Genomic DNA, 12681 nt, shown 5'->3' on the forward strand with positions numbered 1-12681 from the left:
TCAGCCCCTCCATGCTACCCGCTGCCCCCCACCAACTCAGAAATCCAACACCACGACCCAAAGGGACTGCAGCCACATAAAACCACAGAGGAAAGTTTATAAAGCTTTATTAAACATTTCAAACAGCTGTGCAACGAACACACCAGAAATAAAAGCTCCAGAATAGCAGTCCAAATGTTCCACAAGTGTGGCCCCGCAGTCCCGTCCCCTAGATGGACTGCCTCCAGTTCTGTCCTCTGCCTGGCCCACCTCCCTCCCCCTTCAGGCAAGAGAAAGATGGATGGTTTAGACTGGAAGGACAACCATGCTGATCCCCAGCGGGCAGGGGCCAGGAGACAGTCTCATGTGCCAACACTTTTACTGAAGCGCAGAAAAAGAAAAAAGCAAGTGACAGTCACAAAGTCTTCCCGTGTATTCTTCGTAACGTATACAGTCTATACGCGCAGGACCGGAGAAGCTCCTGGCATGAGGACGATGGCCACCGCTCCCCTCTGTCTCGTCTGAACCACCTCGGAGTCCAGTGTGCTGGTCACTCTGCAATCCCCATACTAAATACCAACTGTAGCGGCCCCTACAAGCTAGCTATTGCTACACCTCAAAATCACAACACGTTCGATAAAGCTTCTTTAAAAAGGATTTACACATGTACTTGTACACGTATGTATACACACACGCGCACGCACGGCACACCACACCAAAAAATATCCAAACACCTATCAGGGGATCGTGGCTGTTATGCAACACACAAGTACTCTCCCATTCACTCGGCTGGGGACTGCTAGATCTACGTAAACACACCACACATCAATCCTGCAGAGCATGCATGGGAGACAAAATGAGGCCCCCTCCTTGCGACAGTTGAGACAGGCAGGAGGAAGGGCAGAGGAAGCGAAGCTGGGCTGCTGAGCAGGAGCCCAGACCCCCAGGTGAAAGAGCAACATGTATCTGTTACTTCTTCCTTCAAAATGACGTGGGGAAAATACTGAAGATTTGTGGACAGCAGTCAAGACACAATTCTGTCTAGCCTGCTGGCCAGGGAAGAAGAATGAAAAAGCGAGGCTCTCGGGCATCAGCAATCTCTTTGTATTCGAGATAAGTGCAAAACTGAGCCCTGTCTTGGACAGGTGCTCCCCAAAAAAGGAAAGGGCTAAAGAGAACTAACAGGAAGCCAAGAGAGGGACGGAGGAGTCAGTAACACTCTGACAAGGAAGGGTCACAGAGGTGACAATGAGACTGGCATTTTATCTGCCCGGATCATGCTGGGGCAGTTGACCAGGATGGGTGCAGGCTCCTCGTGGGAATGAGGCGAGGGGGGTGGCCATCCTGCCAGTCAGGGGCCAAGATGGGGACAGAACACACACAACCACGAGACCACCCACGACTACAGGACTCTACGATAAAAGCACCGGTCAGTGCTATTATTCACATTATAAGGATAAAACGTCACAGGCCAGAAAGGCGCCATCAGGAATGTGGCCCCCGCAGGGCCGCGGGATTTGAAACTCCAATGCTTTATGACCTATGTCAATGCCTCCCCTCCCGTCTTCTGCTTCCTTGGAAAGCTAACTGGGCTGGCTGTTAGGTGCCCACAACGCCGGGGTCGTGTGCCGATTCCGGAAGCGGGGAATCGGAGCAGTGGTACAGGAAACAGTTTCCCCAGCAGCTATAGCAGATGAGGAACAGGGCTGCCAGGAAAACCAAGGCACAAATTGTGCAAGGCTTCCGTTCCAGGAGGAAGCTGAGCAGGTAGAAGCCCATGAACATGGAGTGGCTGAACCACAGGGCGGGGTTGAGGGGCTTGGGGATGAGGAGGACGGGCAGCAGCCACTGGAGGCAATACATGATCTCTGCTGGACAGGGCCTTCGCCAAGGCCACCGGGCACCGCTGCAGGAACCGACCTAATGGGAGCCAGCGGGCGCGGGCGGCTGCCCTCTGCTTTCTTCAACCCTCGCTCTCCAGGAGCTGAGCCGCTGTGGTCTCTGGCTGTCAGCCCGGGATCACCAAGGCAGCAGGGATCCTGAAGAGAAAAGTCAACACAACAGACAAACAGACACGAAACAGACAGACAGACAAAAAAAAAAAAAAAAAAACAGGAACAGAATGTATACTTATTTGGAAAAATGGATCATGGTTAACAACAGCAAATGTGAATGCCCTTTCCTCCCTGCCCACCCATGGAAGTCTACTCCTCTCCAAGTCACCCTTTCCAGAAGCATCCTGGGTGTCTCCCCTTCTTGGGGCTAGGCCAGAGGGCTCTAGGCAGGTCCGGCACAGTGGCCTGGCTTTGCCTGGGCCCTGCCCAGCAGAGATCATGTATCGCCTCCTGGGGCTGCGGCCCGTCCTCAAGGGACCCAGACCTCACAATACCGCCCTGTGGTTGCCACCGGACGGCCATGGGCTCCATGCTGTGACCCCTGAGGAATAAGAAAAGGATTCTGTATCTAGTATCTCTCACAGCAGGTGCTCAGTGGAGAGTTAAAGTAGTTAGTGGCGCACTGCCGGCGGGAGATTGCCGGCAATGGATCCTTGCAAGCTCTGGGAAGGCGCCGCGGCAGCATCACCGAATATTTTGTTTTAAGATGGCAGCCTAGAATGAGCTTGCCTTTTTCAAATAATCCGGCGTCATTTTATTAAAATCGGCCAACTTCTTCGAAAGTCAATGTAGGGGGAAAAAAATCACCATGCTACTTAGTCCAAACTGACCTCTCTGGGTTGCCTTGTGCTCTCCATCTGCTGCCGGCACTGTATAGAACTTGACTTCTATGAGCTTTTAATCAAAATTAATTTTCTATTCACATAGGGGCAAATGCCATTTGGCCCCTGTGCCAGGCAGTTTGCTGGAGAGAAGTGGTGCTCTCGAGCAGCGGGCCACCGGTGCGCCAGGGCCGCGCTCGCAGACCGCATTCCGGTCTTCGTGCCGCGCCAAGAATCGGAGCGGCAGCAGCCACGACCCTCTGGCGGCGGTAGCAAAACCCTCCTCCAAGCTCCAGACGCCCAGCGCAACGGGTACAAAGAACCTCGCTGGCTGAGGAAGACCTACCAGCGCCTGGGGGGTAGGGGAGCAGAGGTTGAATTACCCGCCTAGCAGAAAACTATCCCAGAGCGCATTCAGACCACTTCTTTGGAGAGCTCATCCCATCCCTTCCGTGCATACAAAGGCGCCATCCCTCCTACAGGGTAGACACCCGATGACTATCGCTTTTGCACCTAGGGCTCAGTGCCCTGGCTCGGCTCCCTACAGCTGCCACCGCTGTAGATCTAGCAACCGTAAGAAGCGGGATGCGGGCATCAGGGAAAGGTTCCGCGCTCAGAGGCTCTCGCAAAGCAGAGGACGTGGTCTTCTAATACATCGAATATTAGAAAAAGAGTGCTGAGCGGGGGGGCCTGTGAAGCCAAGGCTTCTGGAAGGGGCACCTGTTTTTGCTCCGCGGGGCAGATGATCCCTCTCTAAATTAGGTCCCTCTGCTTTTCCATCCTTGCCCAGGTGTGATCTGGCGTGGCACCGGACACTGGGCTCGAATTTGCAGGCCCGGGCTTGGAGAGATGGGCTCCGCTACTAAGGGGTGCGCACCCGTACTCTTACCCTATGCGCTAACTCAGAGTTGCATTTCCCCTCCATTTTACATTATAATTCAAACGCGGGCACAGCGGAATCTTCTGGAAAGGGGCTAAGATGAACTCAGGAGGCGGGGGTCGGTGTGGAAAGAACAGATGGATTATTTTTTTCCCTCTCCTGACGAATGAGGAGCGCCCCCGGCCACCCCTCCTCACGGACCCCCCCCCAAGCGCGCATGCGCACTTGGGCGGTGGGCGGATACTTAAGGCGCGGCCACCGCGGCTGCGGCAGTGCGCCCAACAGCGGACTCCGAGAGGCGAACGGACCTCGGAACCGGCAGCACTCGCTCTCAACCACCCACCCACCACTCTCGGAACCATGGCAGCAGTGGCAGCAGCCTCGGCTGAACTGCTCATCATCGGCTGGTACATTTTCCGCGTGCTGCTGCAGGTAAGTGTGCCCGGGTGCTGGGTGGGAGAGGGTCGCGATGTGCGCCCCCTGAACCGGCAAGCCCGCGTCACAATTGCCGCATCCCGACCCGTCCTGTCCTGATTGCCGCGATCCCTGCCCACCCAAGTGCCGCGGCCGGCACCGCACGCCCCCGCCCGTCCCCTGCGCCCTCCTCCTCGCGTAGACCCTTCCCAATGCGCCCGCCCGGGAACAAAGAGTTGGGGCGCGGCGGGCGCCAGCCGCGGACGATCGCCGAGGCTCTTAGCGACCAACGTGGTAAGAAAATACCGCTACGTGAGACTCGACCCCAGGAGGGAGGCGGGGCACTTCTGTTTTGCGAAAAGAGACTTTACCGCTCACACAGCGGAATTTTTCCGCCTTAAAAAAATTGCGCATTGCGGGGAAATTTTCCTTTAGAAAATATAGTACTTGCGGGGGTGGGACAAAAAATAAGTTAGAAAAAGGCACTTCTCAGGGGAAAAACAAAAACAGCACTCCGCAAACAAGATTATAACAAATCAGAAAAATTCGCGGGAAAAAATGAATTAGAGAAAATGCGCATTGCAGGAAGAATAAATCAGACAAAAGCACTTGGCAGAAAAAAATGCATTAGATAAAAAGCGCCTTGCAGAAAAAATATTAGACAAAGGAGCTGACAAACTATGAATCGATAAGAGCGCTTTGAAGAAAACAATTAGAGGAAAAGGTTCTTTGCAGGAAAAATAGAACAGAAAAAAAGCGCTTCCGAAAAAGGACAGTTCGCTTTATTAAAAAAAAAAAATCAAATAGAGGCAAAGCGCTTTGTGTAAAAAGAAATAAATCAGAAGAAATTGCTTTGCCCATAAAATCATCTACCCTAAAAGCACCCCTTGCAGGAAGAATTCCCTGCTAAAGGAATCCTTTGCCAAAGGAATCGCATATTTCCTTCAAGGTGTTCCTGGAATGCTGCATTTACTGGGTAGGATTCGCTTTTCGAAATCCTCCAGGGACACAGCCCATTGCGAGAAGTGAGGTATACCTAAGTTGTGGGTCCAATCAGCTTGTGGCCATGCAGCCTTCAGCACAGTTGGAAAAGCTCCAGCTGCCCTGACTCGTGGACAAGCTGCGCCCGCACCCGCCTCTCCTCATTGGACAGGCGGGCGGGGCAGGGGGCGGGGCGGGGGCGGGCACGGCAGCACTACAGACACGCTGCGGGTGCTCGCCTCTAAGGGCAGGTCCTGGGTCTCTCTCTCTCTCCACAGGTGTTCAGGTACTCCCTGCAGAAGCTGGCGTACACCGTGTCGAGAACCGGACGGCACGTGCTGGGAGAGCGCCGCCAGCGGGCCCCCAACTGAGGCTCCAGCCCCCTCCCCTGGGCGGCCCTGTCACCAGGTGCTCCTGTGCAGTTCCACCAGCATGGGAGCCAGTGCCGCGCAGGAATGGGGCGTCCCCTGTGCCCTCTCGCCAGAGGAGCACTTGCCAAGGTCAGTGAGGGGCCGGTAGGCTCCCGGAGAAGCAGCACCGACAATGACGACAACACCAGATCCCTTCCCCACCCCTTTGCACCCATCCTACTGCGGGTGGCGGTAGAGGGAGGAGGGGGGAATGGGGGGAGCAGACCCCTGAGATCTGGGCACAGGCAACGCATTCAGATCTGGACCAAATCGGGACAGCGCCATCCCAGCCCCACAGCCACGGCCATGCCAGCAGGCCGCACCACAGAGATCCAGACAACCACACCAGCCAGCAGAATGGACATTCCAACTTCACCAGCCGAAGCCCTGAATCTCCGTGCAGCAGACAAGTGACAACTGCGTGCCTGTGTGGCGGGGCTGGAGGGCAGAGGGTGAGGGAGGAGGGTTAAGAAACAGAGCGGGGCCCTCTCACTGTCCCTTGCCTATGGCATGTGCATTCCAGCCTTGCTGCCTTTGCTCCCTCAGTTCCTCTTTCGCCCCACTCCCACCCAAAAGAAATGTGTCACTCAATTTGGACCTACTGAACAAGAAAACGAATCCCATCTTTACCAAAACACCTTCTCCAAGCCCCCAACCCCTCACTGATCTTGCATCCCCCAGGTCTCACGCAATTGTGGTCAATATTGTGGTAATTGCTAATTGTAATGATTGTATAAGTGTGCATTAGTTGTGTCTCCCCGGCTAGATTGTAAGCTCCTGGAGGACAGGGACCGCCTCTACAAAAAAATTAAAAAAAGTACCTCCCCTGTCTCGCACAGTGTCCCAGGACCCTGTGGGGCGGTGGAGGCGCACCAAAAAGTTTTGTCTCCTGTGACTTCTTTTCCGGCTTCAACACATACTTCTAAGACTGGGCTGATGTGCACTGTACTTGGGAGAGGGACGGAGGGGAAGCAACAAAATGGGAATAAACCTTCACACACCCAGTTCCATCTCAACACTGTCCTGAGATAAAGGACCGCATGCCCGCACCACCACCCAAAGAAAAAGGTGGACATCTTCACTTGTGGTCTCGGAATAAGGGACCACTTATACCTGCCCAAAGGTGTGGGTGCCTTCAGTTTTCCTGGAATAAGGGGCTCTGGCAAGTAATCAGTGGGAAAGATGGAAGGAGGGAAAAGATAGGAGGGGGGAAAGTGGGACGAGCCCTCAAAACGGAGGTACTAGGGACCAAGAGGGTGATCAGGAATTCAGAACACAGTCTTATCTCCATCCAAGATCCCCAAGGAAATGAGCAGGGCGGGTGGGGGAGGGTGGGGGGGCACTGGTTTGGACAATGACTATGGGGTAAAAGGTGTGGTGTGGCACCTCCCCCACCCAGCTCATCCCTCCCAGCCCTATCACCTCTACCAGAACCACTACAAGGGCATCCTGCCAGGCCCGCCTACTTTCCCAGGGTCTCCTCCCCCACCCTCAGGAACCTCTCTCCAGCTCACTCTCCCCACTACTGGGTCCTCTGCTTCTCCCAGCACGAGTCTCCATATCCTTAAGCGTGCTTACCAGGTCCCGGGCCCTGGGCTCTCCCCTGCCATCATGCCACGGTGGTAGGGTGGGCTGCCTGCTCGGCTCCCAAGTTCTCTCTCCCACTCCTCAGTGAGTCAGGGCTTCTTTTACGTGGGGTCAGCTGACTGCTTCACCAAATGGCCCTGCCGCCTGTTCAGCCTTGTCTCTGGCTTTGTGTGCCCCTGTCACCACACACCTGTTCCTGGGTCAACATCCAGGGCGTGAGTTGGAGGGCTATAAATCTTTCTGCCACTTCCTCAAACCCCTTAGTCACAGTTGTCACAAACAATTCTGGAGCACAAAGGACCTCAATCCGTTGAGCCTGATGTTACCCGCCCCTGCGCTAGGGTCCTAGCGTTTCTCAGCCCAACCACTAGCACCTTTAGAGGCACCTATAACTTCAGTTCAAGATAAGAGAATTATGGAGGTGGAGGGTGTAGACCTCAATTCCAGTATTGGCTTTGCTATCAGTCAGCCCAGGGAACCTGGTCAGGTCACTCCTAGCCACCTTCGGTTCTCCTCTGTAAAAGGACTGCTAAGATCCAGTGAACCCCAACATACTAGAAACATTCTGCCATCAAAGTGGCAATCAGGACTCAATGGGACTAGGGTGCGGATGGGCGATCGGAGCCTCATCTTCCTCAGGCTGGGTGGTTCCAGCCCCTACTGTAGCCTATTGGTGGGGTAGGTCTCCTCTTGCCCCAGGGTGACTCAGCAGCAGGCAATGCCCACACCTCCCTTCTGAAGCCTGTATCTTGGCAAGCCTCAAGACTGGGAGTTTCTGTGGTTTTCCACACTAAATGCAGAGAACCATGAACATATTTCAACATGTGTTCTCAATAAAGGGTGCCCCTCCCCTCAGAGCCCTCAAGGGGTGTACCCACAGCCCCAATGCCCCAGATGCTCTAATCTCAGCCCAGTTATAAGGTAGCTGGGTTCAGGGGGACAGGCTGCAGCAGCATTGAAGTGTCTGGCTGCTCTCGACACTGTAGGCCCCCTTTTAAAAGGCAGGAGGCTGCTGGCAGCCCCAGGGCTTTCCAGATGATCTTGGCAAAGCCCAACTGCAGGGCTTTCTCCATCCATCCATCAGCAGGGCTCTGAGTGTGGCATGATGAAATGACAGACTTCCAGGCAAGGGCTGCCCTGATGGGCTGCACCCGCATGGGTGGCTTGAATGTGCAATGTCCACTCCCCCCTTTCATGCCCCATCCAAACCCTCATGTTATGGCAGGAAACACAGTCCACCAGAGAAGATGGAAGGAATGTGTTCACTTTCTATTCCTGTGCAATGCTTAGAAATCTAGTCCAAACACATCTTGTTTATAACATTTTTTCCAGAAGCAATACCATTAAAACATTTTATTCTGATAGAGAGCAACAAAAAGAGTTGAAAATGACTACAGTTTTGTTGCAAAGCCCTTAGTCCACAGGCCCCCCCTTTGCTTAAATTTTCTCTACCACATCCTCAAGACTTTGCCCCCACGAGGCCAAGGATCGAGCAGTTGAGTTATGAGGGAACTGGAATGGCTTTGTGAGACTCCAGCAACAGGCAAGACTCTTGGGACTAATGCCCCCAAAGGATGTTAGTTTCTTAGCCTAACCAGTTGAGGTTAAACCGCAGAGGGGTCTAGGTACCATGACTGTCGGAAGTGTGTGGTGCTATGTGACACTGTTACCTCTACCTGTGGAATATCTGGATTGCGAATGAAGGACAAGTTTCTTGAGCTTCCGCTGCAGGACAGCAACAGCTTATTGCATGTGGGTTGGGTAGGATTGGATGAGGGAGCAGGTGTGCTGTGAGTCATTTGCCAGACATTTATTTTCAAACTTCTATCTACTCAGAAGCCAGTACCCTACAGTGAGATTCTGAATTTGCAGTGAGTTTTCCCCCAGAGATTTAAACGTGCACATATATACAAAACATTAGTCTAACAACAGCCTCTTTTTCCCTGGAGACATCTGATTTCCTCTATATGCCCCAGAGACATGTCACCATCTTCTCTGGTTATGATCCTGCTTCCCCTCCGCCTCCTTTTCTCCCTCCCACGGGGCCCATTCCCCAGCAGGATCCAGATTCCAGAGCATTCCCAGAACAGGAAGTCAGAGAGGCAGGCAACACATGGTCCTTGGTATATCATACAGCAACAGGCTTGAAATGGAATGCATATGTTTCAAAGATAAGAGAACAACAACAGAAAAAGACAGCCAAACCCAGCCTTCCAGATTCCTCTTTGAAACAACATGTTACAGATAAAAGGTTAAACTGTTTTTGGCAGCAATTCTAACAAGACCAATTTCAGATACGGAAGTGATCTGGTCACTGGAAACCGACCAGGGCTCGGCAATCTTTCAACAGATTCGCTGACATTAATTAGTCTCTGATTTAAAACAAACAAACAAACAAACAAGATCTAACACTTGGCATTAGCACTTAAGCTGGAACGTGTGTGTGTGTGTGTGTGTGTGTGTGTGTGTGTCTCTCCTGGCTTTAGTGTTGCCGTCCAGAAGGCTGAGGGGATGGCTGTACCATGTCAAGCAGGGCAAACAGAAGCTGTCCCCAAAACACCAGTTCCCTGAAAGGGATAAAACATGATCCGAACCTATAAACAGAAAGGCCGTTTCTTTCCCAGGACAGACCCCAGTCTGCCCCAACATTTAGCGTTGAAAAGGGACACGGAGGCCTGGAAGGAAATTAAATAAGGTGTGGAAGAGGGAAGGAAAAAGCAACTGTCCCCCATCCCTCATTCTTCTCTCCAGGCCATTAGTGTGCCAGGCAACCCATTCCTTCAGCTGCCCTTGAGGGCCACTCCCCACATATACTGTAGGAAAGGGAATGGGTGTCCGGACTTGGTGTAAAATTAGAGAGAGTAAGAAGCACCCGCGACCCAAAGCAGAGCGTCAACCTATCACCCCAGACACCAAGGCGGGGACCCGGGGAGGGAGACCCTTTTCTCTCCTCTCCCCCACGCCCCTTCTGGTTTAAAAAAAAAAAAAAGGTAACTTAAGTGGCGGGGACAGAGTGACAGGCATCTCAGAAGCTGGGCCCCCTGCCACGTGCACCGGGGCCGGAGAGAAGGCTGTCGCACCCCCAGCCCCGAGCTCCCCAGCTCTGCCTGCCCCATCCCACATGCAGACAGGCGAGTGATGACCTTGGAGGCCTGAACGAGAACCCAGGAGTCCAGTGCCCTGCCCTCGGGCCACGAAGAGACCCCCAAGGCCCAGGCTGGGGGGCCAAACAGGGCAATCACGTGACACCGGACAGGGGCGGCCCTCAGGGTGCGCGGAAGGAAAACCCCAGAGAGGGACCGGACGACGCCTAAGGTGACCCCGAAGGGACAACATGGCGGCGCGGCCGCATTAAGGGCCTCTCATCCCGCCCCCAAGAGGCCGACGCCACGGTACCTGCGAGCCCTGCCATGGCGCCGCCGCCACCGCTGACGCCTTCGTAGCCGCAGCCTGCCACCACCTCAACTCGCCTCCGACGCCGCAGGAAGCAGGGGAGACGCCCCCTTCGTCTTCTAGTCGAGCCGACCGAGGACCCCTTCTGGGGTCGGGCTGCCTACGGCAGATGCCTGATAATACGACCTAAATTGGGGGGGGTCTTCTATGCCCGATATCCTCCTAACGTGTGCCACAGATGACCATTTTAAGACTTTTTGCTAATGTGTTCAGAAATCTGGGGGTTCTGAAGTCTTCAAATCCGAAGAATTTTTGATCAGGCGCATCCAGGACAGCTCCGAATCACGCCCCCCCGCCTTGGTCCCCTCATACATATGCAGTGGATTGTGATCTTTACACATTTAGAGCAGAGGGGGCGTATCCTAGTCTCTGTAGGTGAACGATTGTTCGCTTTGGTCCTCGTGGATGACCCGTGTAATCTGTGAAAACGTTCCCGTGGCTCAAAGTCCGCCTCCTCCCTGGCCCCTTTACCAAGGCCAAAGATCAGGAGCGGAAATATTCCGGCTCAGAATTTAGGATTTGACTTGGGTCAGGACCTGACTCTTCTTCTTGCCCTGTACTTTAGGCGAGCCACTTGCCCACCCCGACTATTAGCTTCCCCGAATCTGATGAAATGCCTACTTCACAGGGTTGTTATAGGGATTAAATGAGTCAATGTATCGATTTATTAGCTAAATAAGCACATTCCTTGAGCGCTTACTGTGTGTAAATGCAGTGCTAAAGGCAAGAGGATAGAATGGAGCGTGAAATAGGCGCTGTTCTAATTCAAGGAGATGCCCGGCTACTGGGGGAGAGTGGGGGAGGGGTGGAAAAGCAATCATCAGATTACTTATATGTGCAATCTAAAATATGACACAAATGAACATATGTACGAAACAGACTCATAGAGAACAGACTTGTGGTTGCCAAGGCGGAGGGGGTGGGGGAGGGATGGATTGGGAGCTGGGGATTAGCAGATGCAAACTATTATACTGTATATAGAATGGATAAACAAGGTCCCACTGTATAGCACAGGGAACTGTGTTCAATATCCTGTGATAAACCGTAATGGAAGAGAATATGAAAAAGAAATGTATATATAGGTATAACTGAATCACTTTGCTGTACAGCAGAAATTAACACAACATTGTAAAGCAACTATACGTCAATAAAATAAATTTTTTTAATTATCAAATGATCACTATCTGTTAATAATTTAAATCAAATCAATATATAATTATGCATGATGGGAAATGCTGTGGGGGAATATGAAGAGTGCTATGAAAAATTAATGGAGGGGAATTCCCTGGCAGTTTGGTGGTTAGGACTCCATGTTCTCACTGCCGAACGCGCGGGTTCGATCCCTGGTTGGGAAATTAAGATCTTGAAGGCTGCGCAGTCTGGCCAAAAAAAAAAATTAATGGAACCCTCATGTAGTTTTTAAAGGTAAGGGTGGAAACTCCTTGGGAAGCTGGCATTTAGGCTTAAAAACCAAAGATAGTTTTGTAGGGCAAGAGTGAGAGGGGAAATGTTGTAGGCAGAAAGAACCACTTGTCCCAGATGTGGAGGTGGGAAGCAGCAGCTGAGGGTGAGGAAGGAGCAAGTAGGGCAGGTAGTGCTACCTAATGAATTTGGATTTTATCTTTATCTTTTTATCATTTTCATCAGGGGAATGATACCAGGTTTGGGTCTCTGAAAGTCCACCCTACATGGCTTGGAAAGCACTTTCGAGCGGGTGTGGGGAGACCAGCCAGAAGGCTGTTGTAGGTTTCCAAGTGCAAAGGAATGGTGACCCTGGAAGGTGGAGAAGTAGAGAATGTAAGATGGAATGTGGGTGGGTGTTGAGGCATTGGCAAAGACACCTAGATCTTTGCCTTGAGTATGAAAGAATGAAAGAGCCCTTGACTAAGGTGGTAAAGCCTGCAGCAGGCTCAAATTGAGGGGGAAGATCAAGAGTTTGGCTAAGAAGGTAAGTTTGAAAAGCCTGGGCAATGGTTGGGTGGAGAGGGTCAATAGGCCGCTTTATATGAGACTGGTGCTCAGAAGAGAGATCTGGGCTGGAGATACATATTTCAGTAACATCAGCACACAGTACACACATCATGGTGCTGGATGAGGTCCTAAGAAAGTGAAGGTAGATTAATAAGTAGGCAGAGGAAGAGCCAGGAAAGGAGGCTGAGAAGCAGTGACCCGTGGGGTAGGAGGAGGACCAGGTGAGCATGGGATCCCAGAGAGGAGGTTTCAGGAAGGAAAGAATGCTCAGTGGAGATGACTGCTATGGA

General features: G+C 52.5%; 2 protein-coding genes across 4 annotated transcripts; one reads left to right on the top strand and one right to left on the bottom strand.

The window, feature by feature from the left end:
- Positions 1 to 91: 91 nt before the first annotated feature.
- On the bottom strand, positions 92 to 10522 carry BLCAP (BLCAP apoptosis inducing factor). Its single transcript, XM_030830632.2, has 2 exons — positions 10364 to 10522; positions 92 to 2018 (listed from the first exon to the last, which is right to left on the bottom strand). The coding sequence occupies exon 2, from the start codon at positions 1840 to 1842 to the stop codon at positions 1579 to 1581; it is 264 nt and encodes an 87-aa protein (XP_030686492.1). The 5' UTR covers positions 1843 to 2018; positions 10364 to 10522; the 3' UTR covers positions 92 to 1578.
- Positions 3815 to 6253, top strand: NNAT (neuronatin). Of its 3 annotated transcripts, none has more exons than XM_030830630.3 (3): positions 3815 to 4007; positions 4939 to 5019; positions 5249 to 5483. In XM_030830630.3, the coding sequence occupies exons 1-3, from the start codon at positions 3936 to 3938 to the stop codon at positions 5339 to 5341; spliced, it is 246 nt and encodes an 81-aa protein (XP_030686490.2). In that variant the 5' UTR covers positions 3815 to 3935; the 3' UTR covers positions 5342 to 5483. The 3 variants fall into 3 exon arrangements, with proteins under 3 accessions (XP_030686490.2, XP_030686491.2, XP_060141371.1); XM_030830631.3 differs by having other exon boundaries at positions 3816 to 4007; positions 4939 to 5014; positions 5249 to 6253; XM_060285388.2 differs by lacking the exon at positions 4939 to 5019 and having other exon boundaries at positions 3830 to 4007.
- Positions 10523 to 12681: the final 2159 nt, after the last annotated feature.

This window comes from Globicephala melas, chromosome 15 (assembly GCF_963455315.2).
Source record: "Globicephala melas chromosome 15, mGloMel1.2, whole genome shotgun sequence".
Taxonomy (NCBI): Eukaryota; Metazoa; Chordata; class Mammalia; order Artiodactyla; family Delphinidae; genus Globicephala; species Globicephala melas.

Bases quoted from the DNA above. Each gene is read 5' to 3' on its own strand.
- BLCAP (XM_030830632.2), bottom strand. From the start codon at position 1,842: ATGTATTGCCTCCAGTGGCTGCTGCCCGTCCTCCTCATCCCCAAGCCC.
- NNAT (XM_030830631.3), top strand. From the start codon at position 3,936: ATGGCAGCAGTGGCAGCAGCCTCGGCTGAACTGCTCATCATCGGCTGG. The intron at 4,008-4,938 runs GTAAGTGTGCCC...ATTTCCTTCAAG, and splicing joins TTTTCCGCGTGCTGCTGCAG to GTGTTCCTGGAATGCTGCAT. The intron at 5,015-5,248 runs GTGAGGTATACC...CTCTCTCCACAG, and splicing joins GACACAGCCCATTGCGAGAA to GTGTTCAGGTACTCCCTGCA.